Below are 24,818 nucleotides of genomic sequence, written 5' to 3' on the forward strand. Positions count from 1 at the left end.
CTCATGTTAATAAGCACAACTGTGTGCAGTTTAATTGTGTTTGCTGTCAGACTGCCTATCAGCTTAGGTCACAATCAATGTCAAGAAACTGACAACATTAATTGTGGAGATAATTTGTGTCAAACCTAAATTAACAACCTTTATAAAGATAAAGGCAACAAATACTACTTTTCATTTTTGCTTCTGCTGGGTTATGATTTCACATACCCTTATGTTGCATGCTGGGTTAGTTCAGTTAGGGGTTTCAATAAATGTTAGTTAGATCAGTTCTATGTACCCCCATTTTTCCCTCAAAATGGTTCATTCCAAGCTGTCTGCTATAGGAGCTTTTACCTGTCAATCTTGTAACCACTCCTCCCTTCCCCACTGAAAGTTCTGTATCAATCACCCCACCTCTGTAATCCCATTCATCCCAGAACCCTGTACCCACCCCTGTTACGTTCCCATAGGTTGCCATTGTTGCATCCTGGGTTTGGGTTCAAATTACGGGTTTTTTCTTTGTTAGTTTTCCAGTTCTCTGTACCCTCGCACATCTCCCAGGTTTTCCCCTACTCCTGTGGTTTCCGTGCCCGTCTTCCCGTTCTCGTGGTCCCACTCACCCCAAAGTCTCGTGTCTGCCCCTGCCGTGTTCCCATTGGTCGCTGTAGTACACGTCATCACCGCGATGTCTGTACCCATTGGGCGGGAGGGCTCCCCGTCCGCCCTGTCCCTTCCCTATTTCATCCCACTCCTCGGCATGCTCGAGGCCATTTGCGTCCGTGCGAAGCTGGGAGCGGGCTGCAGCTTTTCCATCACAGCTCTCGCAGCCAATAAAGCATCCAGCCGCCACGCGGATGGATTTGGACGAATTCCCTGCCTCTTTGTTTCTTCCCTCGCGCCGACGGCAAAGCGCGGCCAACAGCCCACCCCGGAGCGCGGCAGCAAAAGCGCCCGGAGACTGTGGTGAGCCCCGGCCCCGACGAAAAGCTGAGATGCCCAAGCCGAGCATTCGGGAGCTGATCGGGGCAGACAAAATTAAAGAGCAGCCACGGCCGTGGTCCGCGTCACTCCCCTGTCCTCTGTCCCCAATGGGCGAGGGGGCTTCCCGCCCCTGTCGGCCCGCCGCCTATTTAACCCCATGTTCCCTTTGTCCCAAGCGGCCATTTTGCCCATGTGGGCTTGGGAACAGCTGCTTGGTTGACCACTGCAGCCATATGTGGAATAAACAGTTCTCAGCACCGCGGGCAGACTGCGCCTTCTCTCTAACCCTTTATCTCGCATCAGTGTGCGGCTACGGGCACGGCAGACCCACGCGGAGACTCAGCCCTAAAGCTCTGCACCCACGCAGTGGCCCCAGTCTCGCCAAGAAGCAGCATGCTAGCCGGGCACCCCCAGCTGCCCAGGACCGGAGCAGAGAAAAACTGAATGCTGCACCCTTACACTGATGGTAGCTGCTTTATATGTAACAAGATGAACATTTTGGTAGAGTAATAAAAAGAGGGATTGCATAGTATTTACCTGTCTCCATGGCAGATGATTTTATAAATTTTTTTATGTTCTAAGAATAATTTATCTTTGATGATATCTATGGTACTTGAAAATAACTGACTTACTTCCAATATTACGTATTGGAGTAGAGTTGTGGCAGTGCTTTTTATAGGAATTACTTACTTACATAAAAAAAAAACTTTGACCAGATAGATACATACCTTACTTTTTTTCTGATAGGTTATGGTCTAAGTGGAAAACAAAGATCAGCCCAATTCCTTGGCCTGTGCTTTTTTATTGATGTAGATAATATTAGTCACATCATAGAAGAAATTGGATTTTATATACAGCCTTAAAACCTTGTTTTCCTTGAAAAATGTCCACAGATCGAAAATTGCATCATTATGTACAATTGCCCTTGTTTTCTGTGTCTAATGCTATTCCTCTAATGCTGCATGGTTAATAAACAATAATTGTTAATTAATTGTTGGTCTAGCAAAAATACACACAGGATGGCAAAAATACTGTTGTTCAGATAGCTGGAGCTATTTTAAGTATTCGGCCATATTTCTGCAACTCCACGATGTAGGTAATAATGCTCTGCAGAAGCTGGTACGCAGTTTTTGTAAGGAGTCGTAGCAGCTATAGTCCTATAGTCCTTCACCCGATTTTGGACAGTTCTACATAAAAATAGCTGGAAAACTGGCTGTACCCCTTAGAGAAGTTAAGTTTGGTGAAAGATTTTTAATTTAATTTATTGCTACATGTGCTATTTGCTGCCTGTGAGCTCATATACAGAGTTACTGTGTGCTCTTGGACTTCCCCATGTGTTTCTCTTTCAATGGTTTGAGTTCTAACAGTGAATTCACAGAATGTAAAAAAAAATTAAAGAAGAATGGCAGCGTGTCATTTTTCACTTGGTGGCCCATGATTACAACTTGTGCCACAGAATGTCAGTATCTCAGATTCAGTCAAGTCTCTTTATGTATCACAATACTGAGTTAAAACAAAAAGGGTTCAAAGAGAGCAGTTTTGTTGAAACCCAGGTGCTCTTCATCAGAATATATTTTTGCCTTTTTTGTGGTCCAGACATAAGGCCTGTGGCTTGGGAAAGGATCTCTAGTTTTTTTCACTGAGAGTGTGTTCTATTTGATAAGATTTTGGCAATTTTTGTCAACAGAAAAGTTCTTTCATAATTTCCCCATGTCAGTAGTAGTACACTGTTTTACTGAGATGTGCTCTTGCATTTTGGTTTTGGTACATTTTTGCCAGGAAAATTAGCAGAGTGGGTACTTCTAGGACCCTTGAGCATTCTGAAATGTTAAAAACTAACACATTTTCTTGACATGTCTATTAAAGAAAGAGCATGTAGATTTTCCAGGAGCATTATGTATTTTTTAATGCCCTTTTCTTACATTAGGAGTAGGGTAAAAATTTCCCCTAATTTCATTTGTAAAACGGCATCTTGGCATTCAGGATTTCTTCCAGTGCTGCATACAAGCAGGACAGTAGTCTGCTCAGTTTCTTACATTCAAATAAACATGCTGAGAGGATATGGTGCCTATGGAAAGAACAGTTTTGCAGAGTAAGTGGTTAGACATCAGAACTAAAGAACAGCAACATAGGAATGAAAACTAGTAGAGTACAGATACATACCTGTCAGAAGTAAGAGAGGAAAGTGAAGAAAAGGGAAGAGGTAGGAAATGTAATGGAGCTGACTGCTGATATATGAAGATGAGAAAAAAATGAATTGCAACAGATGGTATAGAGCAACTACTATGGAGGATGGCTTCATAGCAAAGATGTGGGGTTTTTGCCACTTATTGTCCCTAAGTGGTCACATCATATCATTTAAACCATTATCTGAAGATGTACTGTATCTTTAAAAACTGTTTTGCTAAGAAAGATAATTATGTAAAGATTTACTGGAATTTTTCAATATTTTTAATTGTTTAGGTGAAATTGTCCAGATTTTGATATTTTATACTTAGAAGTCATGCATTGTGTTGGTCTAAATCTTAAAAATTTGTCTCACCACAAGTGAAATAATAATTTCAGTTTTTTGTAACAGAAATGAAGGGAAAAAGAATTATGAATTAAAATGCCATTTCATACTTTCAAAACTGTTTCTCCATTTCTCTCCCTTTCTTGTGTTTGCAGTAGTTGGATCCTTTTTAGTTGTCCTTTCTGACATAGTACAATTTGGGAGTGAGCAGGAGCTATACACAAAACTGTACCCAAGCATAAATCTCTCTTCTGATACAGTCCTATTTGTCTGGACTCTTAGTACATAATAATTTACCTCCACCATGCAAAATTAGAAATGCTTTCTCCTAAATGTCACTGATTTTAATGTCTCAAAGGTGAGCATCCTGTTTCCATGACACCCTGTGATCACAGCATCAAGTAGCTAATTGTGATATTATTCCAGTTGATTGATGAGCTCATTTTGCAACAGAAGTCAAATTGGATTTTTTATTTATAATGGTGATAAAATGTAACGTGATCTTGCTATTCCAATGCCATCATATTTCGGTTTTAATACAAATTTCACGACTAAAATCTGTAAGTATTGTCTTGACCTTTTAGTGTTTTTAAAATAATGCTTTTTCATGCAGGTGAATGATATCAGTAGAGAAACAATGCACTTCCTTTTTTGTTAAATCTTGAAATCTGATGTGATTTTTAAAAATTTTTGTTTACTTTTTGGATTAATTTGTTGTATTTTTTTTTTTGTTTCAGCACCACCAAAGTTTACAAGAACTCCCGTTGACCAGACAGGGGTTTCAGGAGGAGTTGCCTCGTTCATCTGTCAAGCCACAGGAGATCCAAGACCTAAAATTGTCTGGAACAAAAAAGGAAAGAAAGTCAGCAATCAGAGATTTGAGGTATTAGGTCCATTGTTCTGTTCCTCTGAAAAATATTTTATTCCAGCCCTGTTTTTAATCCCACTATGTGTGCTTTATTAACGATGATAGAGCAAAATAGAATTGACTGTCAGGGATAATTTGGTGGGAATACTCTAGTGAAGTTTTTAATTTTGAAAACTGGTTGTGCGTAGAACCATTAAAGAGAAAACTGCTAACTGTTTTCTGAGCTGGCATGGTGGAACCGAGGAGCTCTGTGGTGCCGCTGTTCAGTTTGCTGAAGGCTCATGAAGGAGCTGGTGGGGACATGAGTTGAGCTGTGACTGCTGTCTCCAAAGAGCAAACCACCTCCTTTTGTGACAAGGTGCATCGAGCAGGCCTAGTCTTTGGATGCTTCTGCTGCCACAACTCCCTACCCCTTTTGAGGAGGGAGATGAAAGGGACATTGTAGTTCCTGCTGCTGAAGAGGAAGAGTAAAATTTGCTTGCTTTTGATTTTTTTTCTTAACTATAAATTAGGAAAAGGCTTGGAGGAAGATGTTTCTCTCTGCAACCTTCCATTAAAGGAAACAGTGAAAATAATCTGCTCAAAGGATTCTTATTATTTGGGGGAAATAAGAAAACAGGTGTTATTCCCTTTCTTAGTGGCAAGAATAATTAATGTCAAATATGGATTGACCTTTAACATGAAGAAAAAACGTAGAAAATAGGGGAAAGCTTTTAGAAGAGATATCAAAACTGGCACTAAGATTGTGCAGTTGTCTCTTAAATATTTTCAGTGTTAGATATCAGACTTCTGTTTGCTTAAAAAAAACTGTTCAAAGATTAATGATTTATATATAAAATGGTTGTGACATGCATTTTATGAGAAAATTATCTAACATATAGTTATTAATAACCGACTGAATATTAAAGTCCTCTATATTAATTTTTATTAGCATTTGTGAAGATTGCTTATCCTGGCTTTCAGGTTAGTTTCTTTTAGAAGAACTGCCTTTCTTCTATAAACCAAATTTATTTTCTTGATTTTTGGTGCAATAAATTGCTAAAGACATTGGAATTCGTTCATTAACCATTATAATTTCTGGCTTGTGTATTTAATACAACATGAAAAACAAAATCATTAATTTAAATGTTACCTCCTAGTGCCAAAAACTGATTGCACTTTGCAGAGCATATGTAGAGTTGTAATTGGCTAGAGGGATTAACATAGCAGTTTTATCATAAATTTTACACAATTTATCCTCTTCTGTTCACAGAACTTTCACTCAAAGTGAATTCTAAACAGAGAAAGATGGTGCATGTATATGTTTACTGTGTGTTACTCTGCAATATGTCATGGTTTATTTCCTTAATATATTGCTTTCTAGGGACCTGTGTATCTGTTTTTAGAGAGACTAAGCAAACATAAAGTAGTTTTAGTTCCATAAAAATTATTCGCATGTAACTATAAATAATGACTTGAAATGTTTTAAAAATGCCTTTAGTGAACTGTTGAACAAACAGTATAGCCAAGTAAGATGGAGTGTATTTCAAGCAAATAGATGACACTTGCCAAGTGTTTCTTAATTTTTATCATGTCTGCCGAGCAGAGCAGTTACAAAGTGTGCATACCAAATCATTATTTTAAACAGCTTTTCTTCCTTTTCAAAGTAAGGCCAATAATTAATGCCATAGAATCTGTAAATAAGAAAACAACAACAGTATAAATGAGATTCCAAAAATACATATGAAACATTTGGGAAACAAGAAATATCTTGAGATTTTCAGCTGAATCAATAAGAGAATATTTATTTTGGTTTCTTTCACATTAATATTTTGTGTATATCTCTGAGTTACTTAATGATGACAGACATCAAAATGTTTTACCTGAGCACCTGTCTTCATACAGTAAATACAACTGGAAAGGATTCTAGTGGTCTTATCCACATGCTTTTCCAGGGATGCTGGGGGTTATTTTGTTATAATTCAGTAAACTTGGACGGTCTCATACAGGGTTTCATGAAACTTGCCATGATTATTTGTCCCCCACATGAAACCAGAACTCTTGCTGGAACTTGGATGTATGGAGCAATTGGGGAACAAATAGTTTATTTCCTCTCTCTTGACTGTTTATATATTTGAAGACTATTGTCATTGACATTTCTTACTCACCACCTAATTCTCCCAACTTATTGACAATAGCAGTGAAAGCTAGGCATTGCTTCTGAAATTAAAATATACAGTAAGACTTCAAGAGGCTGCTCTATTAATCTTTCAGCTTTTATTTATATTGCAGATATAGACTCTGAATGAGGATCCTTTTTTCTCTTCCTTCAAATTAATTCAAATAATAGGAATTACAAAAATCTGCTTTAATTTGCTGAGAAGTCTTTCGCAGAGAAACTTAAAAAAAAACCCAGAAAACTGAAAAATAAAAGTTGAAAATTACATCGTTCTACCCTGTGTGCAAAAATGCTTTTATTAAAAAAATCTCTTAAAAAAGAAAAAAATTTCATTCAGTAGATGGGGAAGAGTTAGGAATTAACTAGCTGTGGTATGCAGGAAAGGGGAGAACTCATCACATGAAAAATAAATCCCTTTTATGACACATATTTTTGAGACACTAGACTTGAAACTTAATCTCTGCAGTATTTACCCAATCCAGTCTGCTGCAATTGTTTTCAGTGTCTGTCCAGATACATTTATTCAGCATTCAGGTTTGAACAATAGCAATTACTCTTTTTATGTCTGTGAGTATTTAGATCCTGTGCTCACATTTGTTGTCTATAAATTGTTAGTCTGACTGCTTAAAGACTTTGAGATTTTTTCACCCTTACAAATGTCAACTTATTGAGAATTCTAGTTATTCTTTTAATTGTGCTAACATCAGGTAGATATTTTGTTCTATCTGGATTAGTTTTAAGATGGCTTTACTGGGAGAACAAGTAATATACATCCTGTGGGCTATCAAACAAATTCAGTATCAAAAAAAACCCCAGGGTTTTTATCTTACTTTCACCTCTCGCAACGCTAAGTAGAAGCTGAGCGATTCCTAAAATGAAAATAGTGAGATGCAGGGCATATATACCATAATATCTAACCCCAGACTTTATAGCTCTCTTTTGTCAACATGTACAGTGGTCTTGTAGGTTGCTTATGTGAAAATGAGACAGAAGGACACAAGTAGATGTGCAGATAGACATATCTGTAAATCACTTTGTGCATGTATATATAGATTATGGACAGATACTAATTATTTTGTAGATAAAAACAAAACAAAGAATTGAGACTGTCCTTTGGTTATAAGTACCATTTATCTGATGGTAGTACTGATATGTCTCAGGGATTTTTTAAATTTCCTTTTAAAAAAGTCGATTAAAGAGATTACTGCTATTACTTAATTATTATGAAGGTTTTTCCAGGACCTACAGAGTGTTGATGTGATTCTGACTTCAGATTAAGAAGGAAATAAGATCAGTTCAGTGAATTTTCTCATATAAATGTTATTACTTTTTGTGTGAATATTGCAGTTTTAAAACTAAATCTTAGAAGTTTCGCCATATTATTTAGCCTCCTTAATTATTTCTTTGTTGGATAAATTTACTTATTTTGTGGGTTAAATCCAAAGCTAAACGGAGTTATCCTGTTTGCTTCAGAAATTGCAGACAGTTAATTAACTTTGGAGGCAAATGAGTGAGTGAGCTGCACTCAGTGAGTAGAGAGGGAATATAGCTGCCAGCAATTAAAATGAATGTAACTGCCATTTGAAGGTAAAGTACTTCAGCTTAGAGAATTGAGAGGTATTGGTGGTGAACTTCAGAATAAGAGAGCATTGAGTCACAGACTTTTTTCTTAGAGCCCTTGTTTGCTGGCTTGGTGGTTTTTTTTGGTTTTTTTTTTGGTGTTTTTTTTTTTTTTTTGGGGTGGGGAGTTGTTTTTCTTTTTCTTTTTCTTTTTCTTTTTCTTTTTCTTTTCTTTTCTTTATTTTTTTCTATATTTCTTGAAGCTATATTAAAGTGGCCACTGAGTACTCACTGAACAGCAACATATGTTCCAAGTTTAGCCACTTAAAACAATTTCCTATATGACTGGAATTTGGTACATAAGTTTGGGAAACGAACCTGTCTTGCGTGAGTTGAATACCAGCAGGCCACTATTCATGAACAGGTTAGCTGAGGGATAGGCATTTGTAACAACATCTGTGACAGCTTTTGTTTCCTTTTATAGGTAATAGAGTTTGATGATGGATCTGGATCAGTTCTCAGAATACAACCACTGCGCACACCCCGAGATGAAGCTATTTATGAATGTGTGGCTTCCAACAGTGTTGGTGAAATAAGTGTTTCCACGAGACTCACTGTTTTACGTGGTAAGTTCTTTCTAAACCTAACCAATTCACTTCATAGAGCTCAAAGTACTACGTTGTTGTAAAGCAGAGGATCCTCTCTGGCAGAGGTAAATACAGTTCTTTTCAAATGGACCTCACTATAGTCCCAATGCTATTCATTATAAACTTTTTAAAAAAATACTCGACTACTGTGTTTGTGACTTTTGACCATAAAATGGTAATGTGAGAATGTAGGGTATGACAGATTGGACTGAAGAAAAGAAGAAATAAGTGAAACAGGAGCGTCACATACAACAGGTTATCAATTACTACTCCAGCCAACCACTTTATGAATGCATTTGATTCACATTTTAGTGCTGCCCTGGGTACCTTAGCTTTGTTCAATCAGCATTTACACAGAAATTTGCTCAATTAACAGTCACCTTGAAAAGTTGCATCAACAGTTTTTGGATGAGGTTAAGCTGCTGCAAAATTTCTCCCACAAGAGGCAATCATAAAAAAGGTGAAGGCTTCTTCCACTTCCGATATATGTCACCTGAACTGTATTTCTTCAATAAGAAGTTTTTGAAAACAGGATTCAATTTTTTCAACTCCATCAGGGGTGAGGATATTAATGCACTGCCAAGCCTATTGTGCAGATAATACTCAGGGGAGAAAATACTAGTAGTCAAACAACCTCAACATTTTGTTTTGTCACCTGGAAATGAATAGACACTGGATTTGGAGACACTTCATGAAATATCACACTCTTCAGTTTGCAGGGCTGGCTTTATGACTGAAAATTACTGTCTTGTATTTTGATATTACATGGCATTACAAGGTTTACAGAATTACTACGTGCCTCTGTATAGGAATGGAAGTTGATTAAACAGCTTTCCAAAATTCAGAGGAAAATTCGTAGAATGTGTAATTACAATATTTTTTTTTCTTGATCCTCTATTCCCAACAGTGTAGGGTGACAGGAAGATTTCTTTTTTCGTGTTATTCTCCGAAGTTCGATTTTTACTGGAAAAAATATATGTGATTTTATTAGCTATTTTAATCATTACAGGCAGTCTTGACATTAATGTTGGAGACAGCTAGCAACACCATGTGCATATATATCAAAAATTAACCCTAAAGACATACATTTTTTTTCTTAGAGGAAGTCTGATGTCAGCAAACCTTTTCAATATTTAAAATTCGTACCTCTAATGCCATGTTTGTTCCTTATATTATCTTTTAAAAATTCTTAATTCCCTTAGATAAGGTTTTGCCTTTATTAACTGATAGGAGAACTTTTTTACAAATTTTGCAAACTGAAGGGAGGTTGGGAGGCTGAGCAAGGAAAAGCAAAAAACAGCATGAAAACTCAGGTGGAAATAATATTCTTTGTCTTCATAGTTTCTTGGAAAGTGTTTACGAGATTACTGGTCATGAATGTGCATGCATGTGTTTTGAAAGAGAGTGCTCTTAACTGAAGTTCTCATTTTGGCTTTTGTAGAGAAGCAACAGCCCTCATATGTCTCTACCAAGAACCACAGCAGCTGCAAAAGATAGAGGGGGCGTCTGAGTGTCAGAACTGACTGACTGTACAATGTAGTCTCTTTCTTTACAAGTCTTATTGATTATTAATAATTTTTTTGTAACACATATTTAGCTTTGCTGCCTATTTTTTTGCTTGATAGTAAGAGCAATAATAGTGGCTCAGTGCCTACTTCTGACAATGCTAGTATTACATCCTATTTTAAAAACAATACATAATGATATGCATATGCAAATGACTAATGAAAAAATCTTATTGGTTATGAAGTTAAAATGAAAATCAATTTCAGTTTTAATTAATTTTTAATTAAACCCACTGAAATACAAAGATTGAGAATTTTATCCAACCATAATACATATGGCTTTTGCAACTGCAGAAATATATTTGCCCCAGGAGTAGATTTATGGATTTAATATGAAACTGGGAACATATGGGAACTCATGAACATACTGTGACTGTGGATTTAGATGAAGGGGTAACGTCATAGAAAGCAAGGAGCCTGCAGAGAAAAAGGGAATTATTAAGAAGTTTTGATGGGGTTAAAGTTGAAATTGCTAAAAATACAATGGTTTGCTGTATTACTTCCCAAGACACGGCATAATTCAGTGCTAAGGGCATTAGCCTGGAAGATAATTCTATTATTGTAAAGCCTCTACTTTGCAAACTTAGACAAATCTTAACCTTGTACAGTCTGCAACAGTAGAAGACTGTTGTTTCGGAATACACTCCATTGATGATGCCTTTTTGGGAAAGAGTGCCTCTGCTTCACATAACTGCTGTAGGAATATTATAGATATCAACAGGAATTAACTAGATTTAATGAAATACAAAAGAGAGTAGAGTGAGTTGGAGCTGTGGTTGCTTATGCTTTACTCATCCCTGTGGTATGTATGTGACTCTGGATTACATAGGTTATATAGCCAGAAGATGCCTATATAACTTTCATATGTTCTTCTAATTGTTCTGCAATGGTTCTATCACAGACCTAGCTTGTCATTTGCGCCTCATGAGAGATGTCACACAGAGGTAGAAGTCAGATTTTACTCACAATTCAGCCTACAAGTTTTGCAACCCTAATACGGAATGTCAGTGAAATCAGGGTAATTCTAAGAGCAGAAGTGTGTACCTACGTTCATTTTGTTTGATTTTTTCTTTCACAAATCCCAGCTTTACTGCTACAAATAATTTCTGCAGCATGGAACAGCAACATTTTTTCTGACAGGTCTGTGTCTTTACAGCTAAATTTGTCAGTTGTTCTCTGTGGCCACGCCAAGTAACTAGTTCCATGCATTACGATGCTACCATGTTTCGTTAGATTCCTGTACTATGACCAATTCTTAGTACTTAGTTCTCAAAGAACTATGAATATAAATAAATTTATAGCTTCTGGGTGTTAGAAATTTACAGTGTGAGAAGGAAGAAGGGCAGAAAAGGCACCTACAGATGATACCATTTCAAGGCCTTACCAAAGACAAAATATTGGATCCTTTTTTCTTTTACTAGAGTAAATCAGGAAACATTCCAGGCTAAACTTGAACTTGTTAGGCTGAATATTGTGGAAGTATGGATCAAGAATGAATGTCTGAGATAACTGGAAACTCCTTTTGATTTTCTGTATATAAAGAAGTTGACTCCTTTCTGTGACGGATTCACCCATATGAAAACATTGAATTTGAAGGGAAACGAGGCTTGAAAAGAGAAGTCTGAAAGCTGACTGTTGGAGACAGGCAGACAAGAGAAGTCAATACTATTTATTTTAGAGGTTTTTGTTTTGAAAGTTTGTGCTGAGAACCATAAGAGTTGAACAGTGCTTTGATTCTTTTATCAGTGCTTAATACACATGCCTTTCTTGCCAAGAATGTCAATGGTGTCCTGGGGGGCATTAGAAGGAGCATTGCCAGAAGGTTGAGGGAAGTGATCCTCTTCCTATAGCCAGCCCTAGTGAGGCCACATCAGGAGTTCTGTGTCCACTTCTGGACTCCTCAGTAAAAGAGAGACTTGGAGCTCCTGAAGCAAGTCCATCAAATTTCTACAAAGATGATGGAGGGGACTTGAGAATCTCTTTTGTGGGGAAATGGTCATGTTTAAACTGAAGAAGAGACAGCTGAGAGGGAGCTTACCAATGTCTATAAGTAAGTGAAAGGAAAGTGCAAAGAAGATGGACCAGGCTCTTCTCAGTTATGCCAGGCAAAAGGACAAGAGGCAACAGGAAGAAAAACTGATGCACAGTTTATCTGAATATTAAGAAGTGCTGCTTTAGTGTGGAGGTAACTGTGCACTGCAGCAGATCGCCCAAAGAGGTTGTGGACTCTCCCTCACTGGGGATATCCAGGAACTGTCTGGATGCAGTCCTGTGCAATGTGTTCTCAGTTGACCATGTTTGAGCAGGGAGGTTAGACTAGATGACCCGCTGCAGCGCCTTTCAACCCTACGTATTTTTTAATCCATGTATAAGCAATAAAAAGCAACAAAGTGTAGGATCTGCCTGTACTCCCCAGACATCAGAGATGAAATAGCTTTCCTTTTGCTGTCCATTCATTTCACATTAAAGCCACCTAAATCTGGTTTTAGGTCTTGCAAATGGTGGGTATGAAACATTTTCCCTAGTTGTAGAACAAGAGTTCCAGTGTCATATACAAGTCTATAAATTTTTCAGGAAGAAGGAAATAGGTGCTTTCTTCTAGTATAGAAACCAACAGCAATCCTATTCAGTTAATTTTCAGGAATCCCAGTTTTTGTTTTAAATTTTTTTTAATTGTTATTTCTTTATAAAGTATTGTCAACACCGTGAGGGCATAAAGAAGCCTTAGCTTCAACTGCTAGGCATATGAGTAAAGCACAGAAGTGTGCAGGTTTTAAGTAAAAATGTAGAACACAATATGTATATTCTAACGTTGCTCCTGTTTGCTCTGATTTTCTTGTTGTCTGGAACGTAAAGAGAGAGACTACAACAGAGCATTTATGCAGAAGGTGGTTTGTTTGTCTTGACCCACAATTTTCTCTTACTCTTGTTGATTGTGTTAATACTCTGCATTACAAAAATACTTACACAGTATTGGTGTACCACAGGCAGTATATAAGCCTGAAAGAAGTAAAATTTCTGTGGGAAGTGCCTAGAGTGATTATTCCTTTTTATATTATTAGAAACTGATCGATTCAATGTCAAGCATTCACTGCTGCATAAAATGAAATATAAAAAAAAGATAAATATTTACTGCATAGTGTTTCCCTGTCCATTGATACACAAAGATATTGAGATATTGTGAGAGATTTTTATGAGACTCTCAGAAGTGCACAAGATTTCCGCATTAAAACGTAAAACAACACCTAAACTAGACAAAAGCAACTAAACAAACAATGAAGACCCCAAAACTATTCCAAATCAGAGATGATAAGTCCGGAGTATTACAGTTTTGGTTTCTGCTGCTAGCAGTAGATTCAGTGATAATAGAAACTCATTTCTGTATTTTTACTTTACCTGGTAGTACTGAAATGAGAAGGAGCTATTATGAAGTAACCTGTCATCTGGGACAGCTATCTTAGAGGGCATAGGATTTAGACAAATTGAGTGGCAGGGCTGTAGTGTTGGAAAATGTGCAGTGGGATGTCTCTCGTTTCTAGACAAATGGGAGGAAGGACTGTACATATTCTGGGTATTAGCTGCACAGTACGAGAAATTTGCTGTGTTTCAGCTGGAACTGTATAAATTATGTACACCAGTGTTTATCTGAAACTGTTTGCTGTATAGTCACAGTGATTAATGCTAGGTGTTTGCTAGTAGGACAGGCTTTTGAAAGTGGAATGAAGAGAAATAAGGGAACTAAGAAAATACCTGTGCATGAGCTTAATACACTGGAAAGACATTTATCTCAATCATGTATTGCATGATAAGACTTCTGAAGAGCCAAAGGAGTATCATTCCCCAAAACTTCCTGAACTTTCAGTGGTCATGCTATATGCAGCACTTTGTGACCAGAGCTAGCATGTTCATTACAGTCCTATTTTTATTAAGCCTGTTTTTGAAGAGGAATGTTGTTGTTCCTGCTGAGAAAATGCCACTTTACAATTTATGTTATAAAGCCTCTCCTGGGTAGCTGTGCAGGGAGGATTAAGAAACAAAACATCGCTACTTGAAAATCACACACTAGGACTTTGTGAAATAATAAAACAAAAGGAGAGGTAGCCAATACAACTTCAGCTTAAAAAAACCCTTACAGACAGTTACAGAATGGTATGCAGATTTTTTTGAATGGCTTGTGAAATAGTGCAGACTTAGAAACATTTTTCTGTAATGATATAAACTGATTAGAAATACTTTCTTTGGGTATGCAAATACTATGTTGGGCAAATAAATATTAACCTTCCATTCAGTACAGTTTTAAATACTTAATAACTTACTGATCTTTATAAAGATGAGGTGATGACATTTAACTAGTAGGCAGAAAAGGATACAAAAGAATAATGAAATATATGTTTCATATTCCATAGGTGAGTTTAAAGGTACTGTATGTTTCATTTTTGTTAATTTCAAGCATGTAAATGGTAGTGGTTTAGAAAATAATGCACCTTATAAATTCTGAAACAATCAGTAAACATACAAGGTTCTATCACTGTAAATACATGATTCAGGGTGTTGAGTTCAGTTTTTAGGTATATGCACTTGGTTGTGCTGATTTAAGAGGTGTTATTGTTGACATCTGTGTAGTTCTTCAAAACAATGTTTTAATAATTATATATAATTATATATATTGGTGTAATAATATATATGAAAATAATTGAATAACCCCTGTAAGTATTGTAAGAAGTTTTTGGCAAGTGCCTCAGCTAGTGTTTTTTATGGTTAGTACTTTTTAAAATATTTCCACTCACATTTCTATATGCAAAATTTATCAAATACATTTTTTTCAGAAATATCAGAAAATATTTTGGTTCCTTTTTTTCCTTAGTTTCAATTTTACAAATTTTCCCTTCTCTTTCCCTTGCACAACATTATTTTATTAATAACCCACTACAGTCATGAATTTAAAGCTATACATTTAAAAGCTTCTTTCAAAATGTAGAGATGTCACTTTAGAAAATTAGTGAAAGAGGAGTCCCAGATTTCTTAATTATCATTGTAAATTCCTGTAGTCAAAACTTTCAGACATCAGTTATTTTGGAAAATCATGACTAGGCTGATGTAGGATCTTTAAAGATGTCATAAGAAGGTATCTGTAGATACAAGATTTTTTTGAGAAATCTCTCCTAACTTTTTCCCCACATTTTTTTACTGATAAAATTGAATTCAACTTTTTATCATCCTGCATATTTTTTAAGATGATTGATTGTTCAGTTGTATTTGCTAGATCAGCTTACATAGAGAGTTTTCCTGCTACTAGTTACCACCTATCATGTCTTTGCAAGGGTTTCTTCTAATTCTCTTCTACCTCTAATTCTCAGTGAATTTCACATGTCACTGAATTTCATCTAGCCAAATTTCTGTTTTGCCTAAAATACTGTAAAGTTACCCAGTTCAGTTTCACATACTCGTGCATAGGATTAGTTTTATTTTATGAAATATTGGCAGTAGTACAAAATAATTTATGCCACACCTTTTTACAGCAGTATGATGTTTCTAAGAGACAAACATCAGCTTCAGATCAGTAATGCAGCTAAACTAGATGGTATTTGTACTTATTGTGTATATCCATGAAAGAAAATAAACTTATGGATGACAGTTCCTAAACAGATGTCTCACAGTTGTGATCTAAGAAGAGAAACTGAAATAATGCTGGACAAAAGCAGAGCAGCTCTGTTTAGCTTGATACAATTCTTCATTGACAGTTTTGGCTAAGAATGTACACCTGTTAAATAGTTTCAGACAACTAAGCTAAGAAACTTTCAGACACTTTCAGCTAAGTGACTAATTTTAGCATGACCCCCATTTAGGTATTCCCATTCTGCTATCTAATGACTGCATATAGAATTATAGGCATTCTTCATAACCACAGTGAGTATATGCTGGCTGCTTGTAAAATGCAAATTAAGCCATGTTGATCAGAAAAATTTTAAAACACATTTGTTTTATACTTTTTTCCCCACTCATTGATACCGATGATGATTCAATCATTTCTCACAGATGGTCATCCTTACACCATCAGAAATCTGTCAGAAACAAATGACAGTAAGAACAATGGAAAAGGAGATATTAGGGGGAAGATTAATCTTTCTCCTATCAGCAGAATCAGTATCAGGTGATGTAAGATCAGAAATAAAAAGTGAAATATCCTAACATAAGAATCATGACCTGCTATATACAATAAGGAACTATTTGATCTGGTTCTTTAAAGACCCAGATAGAAGCAGCATATGGATGTCATATTAAAAATTATCTTTACAAGAAAAGGTGGAGCATTACTATATATAAAACAGTGTAAAAGCTTTTCTGAACAAGGAAATGGGGGCAGGGGAAAAAGTATACTTCAGTGCTATAATTTTGATATTTTGTAGTGCTATGTGTCTATATTTTATACATATAGTATTTAGTTTCTTCTGTTTTCTGTAATACAGTTCAATTTAAATAAAACTGTCATTCAAATTTGCATTGTGGTTTTATTAATCTACTTAGAAAATGGAGGGCCATTTTTTAATTAGTTAAAAAGTACAAAATATTTTTTGATACACCAAGAATTCTTAGAATGCAGTCAATTTTCCTGGGTTTAGTCATTATGCATGAATTTGAGGCCTTTGCCCTTGTGTAGAGTGCTGTTGGCTCAGTATCAGGTGTTGAGACTGTGCAGGTTTTTATTGCTCAGTGATCTAAACCCACTGTCCCAAGTGAAGCCAATGGAATAATGAAATCCAATGCAGTTAATCAAATGCCATGTTTCCTGTTGTTTGTATAATCTGAGGCCTCAGTTTTGGATGCATTTTATACATCTGTATGCCCACTCAATTAACAAATTCTTGTGATATTAATTAGCAACGTAATTGATAAAGTTGCACAACACAAAGTATAAAATTGACAAAAGAATTTTACGAATTTTTTTTCACATCATAATTTCATATTGATTTTAAAAAGTAAGGTAATTCTAGGGATTTTCTGTTTAAGGAGATGATATGGTGATTAATTGCTCAACCCCTGACAGTGTCATTGTATCTGTAAGGAACCCAGTGGTATTAGTCGCTTTATAGTTTCAATTTAATTGTTACCGCAGCAAATCTTCATATGAGATGTCTAATACAGTGTAAGAAAACCAAGGCAATTACTAGAAGAAGGCATATATTCATATAGTAAGCTTGTCTTCATTTTTCCAGGCTAGCCATTTCTGCGAGCACTCATGTCTTATACCCTACAGTTAGGGTGACAGAAATGTTTGCTGAAATGTAGGATGGGTTTGACACTAGTGTACTGAGGTGACAGTAAGATTAAATACATTTTAATGTAGTAAGTGCTAGTCTTCAAATACAGAAAAAGCCCAGTAAGAATGCTTTTTCACATATATATGAAAAAGTAATTTAAAAATTAGAGAAAGCTTATGTAATTCTTTGGCTTGCTTAGCCTGGCAATAGGTATTAAGATAGTATTTATTACTGTAATTCTTAAATTTTCAAGGATTTGACACAGGAAGCAAAAAATAAAATGAAGAACACATACTAAAGAATTCAAAGTATTTTTGGCAAACATACAGACATCAAAAGGAAGATGAAATTCAATAGACCTCAACAAAACAAAAATATTTTATTAGGACTAGAAATGAAACAGTTCTGAAGCAGTGACTTTCAGCTGATTCCACAAAGGAAAAGGAGACTTTGTTGCATTAGTGTGGCAGGAGGTTGAAAGAACTGTGATTTAAGTGGCTTTACTGGGAGGGAGAAACTTTCAAGTACTCTAAGGCATACATAGGCTATAAAATCCTGGTGTAATGTATATAACTTAAAGTATTTTCAGTGCTTGTTTTAAACTGATATAAAGTGCTGCACCTGGCTTACTACTGTTCTATTTAACTTCATTGAATGATGCAGTTTTGATACTAGTTCAGTAGCAAATTAAATTTCTTCACTTACAAATGAATAAAACATGGAAAATTGTGTCTTATGTCCATAGTGATTTAAACTACTCTATTTAAATGATTTACTGTAAGACATTAGATAGTAATACTAGCATTTTAGCACTTTTGTGTATATTGAATGCGTCTTGTGACCTACAATTTCTGTGCATGCTTAATGTGACAATAGCAAAACAGAATAATGAGGAAATTCTTCACGTGGAAACACTTCAGCAAACTTTTCAGTCAAATACAGTCCAAAAGCACTGATTGGAGCCAGGTGTTTCATTAGGGCATTCTGTGCACCTGAATCTCGGCTTGTGACACTAGTCTTTTGTAACATTTACTTATTTCAGGGTATATTAACAATGAATATGCAAACTACTGGTATTACCTGAATTATTTTTATTATCATTACTGCATAACTCCTTTGCATCATCCCAAAGGTCTTGGGAGCCTGAGAAGGTCCCTGCTCACTGGAAACTAGCCAGTATTATTCAATTTACATAAAGGGTGTGCCAGAAGACCCAGGAAACTACAAATGATAGTTCTAGCCTCAGTTCCTGGAGAAGATTATACTGAGTACTTCTGAAAGGCATTTAAAGAACAATGCAATCAATATTGGTTCACAAAGGTGATTCACAAAGTCCCTGTTTACCTAATTCAGTATTCATTTATGATATCTTCCAAGTGGATAAAGGGAAGGTGGTGGATGGGGCTTTTCTGGATTTTAGTAACTATGTCCCTCACAGCATCCTTTTGTAAAAAGTTGTCCAGTTGTGGGATGAGAGAGTTCACAACACTGTGGGTGAAGAACTGGCTGAATGTCAGAGCTGAAAGGATTGTGATGAGTGGGGCTGTATCTGGCTGGCAGCCAGTTCCCAGGGGTGTTCCTCATAGAACTGTTTTAGAGTCAGTCCTGTTCAAAATACTTATTCATTTTATGTATACAGGAAAATGCACCATTTTGTATCAGCAAGTTTGCTGATGATACAAAACTTGGAGGTGCTGTTGACTCTTGCAGAGTGACCTTGCAGACTTTTCTAGATGGACTAAAACACTAGGCAAAGATTAGTGAGACAAAATTTAAGTTCATATGCCAAATTCTTCACCTAGAGCACATGATCACACTGAGGGAGGAGTGACTGAATACCAACTTTTCAGACAGGGATGTGGGGCTGTTGGTTGATGTTAAGCTCAATGTTGAGTCAATGCTGTCAGCCGGGAGGGCAGACTGCATCCTTGGGTACATCAGACACAGCATCACCACCCAGTCCAAAGAGGTGATTGTCCCACTGTACTCAGCATTAATGTGGCCTCACCCTGAGTGCTGGCTGCAGTCCTGGGCCCCACAATTTATAAAAGATATGAAAGTCCTTGAATACATTCAGAGCACAGCAACAAAGCTGGGGAAAGGACTTGACGCCTTGTCCTCTGAGGAGCAGCTAAGGACTTTGAGCTGCCATAGTTTAAAGAAAAGGAGGGTAAACCCTTACTGGTCTCTGCAGCTTCCCAACTTGAGGAAGCAAGAGGGAGATGCAGATGCATCTGTAATATCTAGTGATAAGATGCATGGGAATGGTTCTGAGTGGCATCAAAGGAGATGCAGGCTGAACCTGAACCTCAGAAAGTATTTCTTTAACAAGACAGTGGAACAGGCTTCCTAGAAAGGTGCCTGAAGCCTGTCAGTGTTTATGAGGCATTTGGATACGGCCATTAATACTTGCTTTAGCTTTCAGTCAGCCCTGAAGTAGTTGGGCAGTTGGATCTTTGGACATCACTTCCAAATGAAATATTCTATTCTATTCTTAATTATAATATTTATGTACTGTATATTATATAATATTAAATTGTAATAAATATTCTTTATTTGACATTAATTAGAACAAAGATTATTTAAAGAAGAATGCTAAAAATTTTAGCTTCACAAATCCCTTCATTTTCAATCAGCAAAATTTCTTCTTCTGTACGTAAAATCATCTTGTTCTTTCTATCCTCATACATATTCCTAGCCTTTCAAAAATTTTATTGGAACATTATAGCCATATTTTTGTATCTTGTCTACCAAGACTAAATCCTGTTCTTCATTGCAGGGAATATTCTTGTGAAGAAATCCGTTTTTTATGATCACTGTTATGAATGGCAGTTAAAAAGTACTGTTTTTTTAATAACTTGAAATTCAGTGTGCCTAGCTTAGTACCAAGCTCAAAAGCTCATCTGAGCTCCCATATATTCCATTGTTTCACCTGTTGCACTATCATGTTTTCATTAGGCTTGTAATTTATTTTCAAAAAATATATAATCTTAAATGGCATTATCAGCCTAGCTGCTAAGATAAACAAATCTGTATAGACAACCTCTATCATAATGTTCACATGGAGATTTATTTGGGTTTTGGCTGTATAGATAAGGAAATAGGCTATCTGGGAAGCCCTCTTCATTATACCTGCCGCAAAATTACTTCCAAAGGAAGCGAATTGAGAGGCTGAAAAGTTTCCAGGTGGTTTTTTTTTTTTTGGTTTTTTTTTTTTTTTTTTGCAAAAAGCTGTTGTCACTCGGAACTTGATTAATGGCAAGAAGATAAAGCCAAGTGCAGAAAAGCCATTAGTAAGCCCAAAAGCAATCATTTTTTGTTGTGCTGTGTAAACATAGGAGGCAGACGTTTGAATTAAGAATATGTTCAAGTCAGTGAAAAAGGGTCTTCTCTGGACTTCAAATCAGTCAAAACTTGAGTTTAGTCATTAGTTGCAAAATGTCAAAATCACAAAACAACAAAATGCAAGCAGAAAAACTTCTAATTTCATTAACATTTATCAAACCTGGAAACCTGAATTTAATCTTACTGGTAGTTCCTGTGATGAGTGTTTCTTATTTCTAAGGATACTTACATACATCCAATAACTGCATGTTGGGATATTTTTTGTAGAAGTCTTGAAACAGAAAGTTGAAGAGAGAGTGATATTTGTTGTTTAATGAGTTGTTTAAACTTAAATTAACTGTGTAAATAGATATTCTTAAATGTGGTCTCATTTTCACGTGGATGAACCATTCTGAATGTACCATTTGATTCCAGCAAGATCCTCCAGGATCTTTGGAATTCCAGAATCTACATGGTTTTGGCACTAACACTAATGGCTGCTAACTCATGAGATATGATTTTTAAAAAATAGATTATTTTTTTTAAATAAATGGTATGTACATCAGAAGCTGCTCTCCTTATGAAAAGGTAGGAAGCCATGTATGTGTGTGTATTGCAGTTTCTTTCGTATGAGTGAGTCAAATAAACAAGGTGATATTTCAGGTGTTTGTCATGAGTGTCATTTATTCATAGAATCAGAGAATATGCTGAGTTGAAAGGAGCCCATCAGGATCACAGAGTCCTACTTCAGCCCTGCACAGGACAGCCCCAAGGGTCACACCATGTGCCAGAGACCACTCCTTGAACTCTGTCAGGCTGGTGCAATGACAACTTCTGTGGGGAGCTGTTCCAGTGCCCAATCACCCTTTGGGTGAAAATTCCTGATACCCACCCCAAACCTCTTCTGACACAACTCCAGGCCATTCCCTCTGGTTCTGTCACTGGTCACCACAGAGCCTGCCCCTCCTCCTCCTCTCATGAGGAAGTTGCTGACTGCAACACGGTCTCAACAGTAAGACCTCAGCCACCCTTATAAGGCTTCCTCTTCAGACCCTTTACCATCCTTGTGGTCCTCCTTTGGACACTAAAAGCTTTAAATTTTTCATGTATTATGTTGCCTAAAACTGCCCCCAGCACTTGAGGTGAGGCTGCCCCAGTGCAGAGCAGAGCAGGACAATCCCTTCTCTTGCCCGGCTGTGATGCTGTGCCTGATGCCCCCCAAGGACACAGTTGGCTCTCCTGGCTGCTGGAGCACTGCTGACTCATATTCCACTTTCTGTTGACTGGGATCTCCAGCTCCTTTTCCACAGTGCTGCTCTCCAGCCTCTCATTCCCTAGTCTGTCTGTACATCCAGGGTTGTCCCGTCCCAGATGCAGAATCTGTAACTTTTCTCTTTTTCAACTTCATATGGTTGGAGAGATGCTTATCTCTCTCATTTGTAGAGATCTTTCTGTAGGGCCTTTCAGCCCACAAGGGAGTCAACAGCTGCTCTCAATTTAGTGGTGTTACTTAGTCTTCTTTCCAGTCCTGCATCTGATGCGGTTTTGGTTTTTACCTTTTTTCTTTTATATATTCTCTGTATTCTTTATACAAATATTTGTTTCTTTGTGACTTCCTATTGTCGCCTAACTTCAACTTTTTCCTAGTCAGAGAGACAAAACATGTTACAAAGCCCCTCTCCTATCTTGATTCTCCTTATAATCCAAAGCCAAAAAAGAGCTCTTCAGACACATTTTCATAAACAAGGTTCAATCCCATCTAATCGGGGGAGAATTTAGAAGGGGCTTTGACTGGGTGGAAATTGCATCCCCAGTTCTATTCCTAATTGCTGCTTTTTTGTCAAGTAAGCTAATTTACCAAACTTAATAAAACTGTATGCACCCCTTTGGGGCGTGGACTTTTGTGGACGTTTTTCCATTACTGCCACTGGAGGCCTTCAATAAAGATCGACTTCTATATTAATTCCTATACTAATATTATCTCAAAAGTGTGTTGTTTAATTTCTAAGTTGAAAAAGGCATCACATCCAAGTCATTTATGAAACTGTTGAAGACCTGGGCCAAGGATGGAGCCCCAAGGAACCCCACTAGTTACAGGTCCCCAGTCTGATGTCACCCCATTCACTGTAACCCCTTGTGCCCCACCCATGAGCCAGTTGCTCAGTCATCACAGGGTGTGTGTATCCAGCTGTGGGCTGGATATTTTGTCCAGAAAGATCCTGTGAGAGACAGCATCAAAAGCTTTGCTGAAGTTCAAAAAGGTTACATCAGCTGTCTTTCCTAGATCAACTAGGTAGATTACCCTGTCATAGAAGATCAGATTTGACAATCAGGACTTCCCCTCATGAAGCCATGCAAGCTGTGACTGATGACTTTATTGTCTTCCAAATGTTTTTCAGTATCTCCCAGAATAATCTTCTCCATTATTTTACTGGACACTGAAGTGAGATTGACAGGTCTGTAGTTTCTTTCTGTGTGAGGGCATCTTTCCATTGAAAATCAAGACAACATTCCCCAGTTTCCTGTCAACTGGGACCTCTCCAGAATCCCAAGACTACTTAAAAATCATTGAGAGAGGCTTTATGATGACATCAGCTAACTCTTTGACTCTTGGATTAATCCCTTCAGGCCCCATCAATTTATAGGGACCCAGCTCAAGCAGCAGATCCCACACAAGTTCAGTGTCAGCTGGGATTTTATCACTATTGGAATCATGGTCTTCCAGTTTAGGAAGTGTTAAAGATGAAGGCAAAGAATGCATTGAACACCTTGGACTTGTCCACGTCTGTGTTTGTTAGGTGACCACCCTCATCCTGTAATAGGCCAATGTTATTCCTACACTGCTTCTTGGCATTAACATGTTTGAAAAAAAAAAAAGTCATTTTATTGCTCCCACTATTCTGTCCAGTTTCAGCTCCTTTCGAGCATTGATTGTACAATCTTTTTTCCTTACAGCAGTGAGCAGCATTTCTGTATTCTTCCTGTGTCACCTGACCTTGCTTCCACTGGGCACACACCTTCCTTTTTCTCCTTATTTCCGAAAGATCCAAGTTCAGCCAAGCTGGCCTTCTGCCTCACCTGCTTGGCTTCCGTTATTTGGGAATTGCCTGCTCCTGTGCCCTTAGGAGGTAATGGCTAAAAAGTGACCAGCATTGAGGGACCCCAGCACCTGCAAAAAGGTTTTTCCCAGGTGACCTTACTCACAAATTCCCTGAGCATCTTGAAGTCTGCACTCCTCATGTCCAGGGTTGAGGTTTTGCTGGCACTCTTCCTCCTGTAAACAGAGATTTTGAACTTTATTGCTTTGTGGTCACTATGGCCAAGACAGCCACCAGACTCCACATTGCTTGCAAGATCATTTCTGTTGACAAGCAGCAGATCACGGGGGGACATCTTTCTGAGCCAGCTCCCTTAGGACTTGTTCCATAAAGTTGTCATCCAGGTCTTTGAGAAATCTTCTGGCCTGGATTATACCAGCTGTGTGATGCTCCCATTTGATTTCTGGCAAGTTGAAGTCCCCCAGAATGACAAGGGCAGTTGACCTGGAAGTATCCCTTAGTTCCTCAAAGAAGTGATTAATTTGCATCATCGTCCTGGCTAGGAGGGCTATAGTAGACTCCCAAGATGACATCTGAATTAATTTTTTGCCTATTGATTCTTACCCAGGGGCTCTCAATTGTGCCATTGCTGACTATGAGCTCCATACATTCCCTTCTGTGATGTACAGTGCAACCCCTCCGCCTCTTCTCCCTGCCTGTCAGTCCTGAAGAGACTGTAACTATCCAACAGGACGCTCTAGTCACAGATCTCATCCTGACATGTTTCACTTATGCCAGTGATGTCAAATCTCTGGGGCTGGGCCAAGCTTATCTTCCTTGTGCTGCATGCATTAGTGTAGAAACATCTCAGGTGTGCTACATTGTAGCTAACACTTCTTGAAGCTGCTGCAAGGATCCTGTTAGTGC

General features: G+C 37.3%; 1 protein-coding gene across 1 annotated transcript in view; it reads left to right on the top strand.

The window, feature by feature from the left end:
- Positions 1–24,818, top strand: part of PTPRD (protein tyrosine phosphatase receptor type D) — a 1,172,008-nt gene that overhangs the window by 940,576 nt on the left and 206,614 nt on the right. The window contains exons 10-11 of the mRNA XM_068176134.1: positions 4,210–4,355; positions 8,543–8,684. Coding sequence (XP_068032235.1) covers positions 4,210–4,355; positions 8,543–8,684 — 288 coding nt within the window. The remainder of the gene's footprint in view (positions 1–4,209; positions 4,356–8,542; positions 8,685–24,818) is intronic.

This window comes from Anomalospiza imberbis, chromosome Z, assembly GCF_031753505.1.
Source record: "Anomalospiza imberbis isolate Cuckoo-Finch-1a 21T00152 chromosome Z, ASM3175350v1, whole genome shotgun sequence".
NCBI classification, from domain to species: domain Eukaryota; kingdom Metazoa; phylum Chordata; class Aves; order Passeriformes; family Viduidae; genus Anomalospiza; species Anomalospiza imberbis.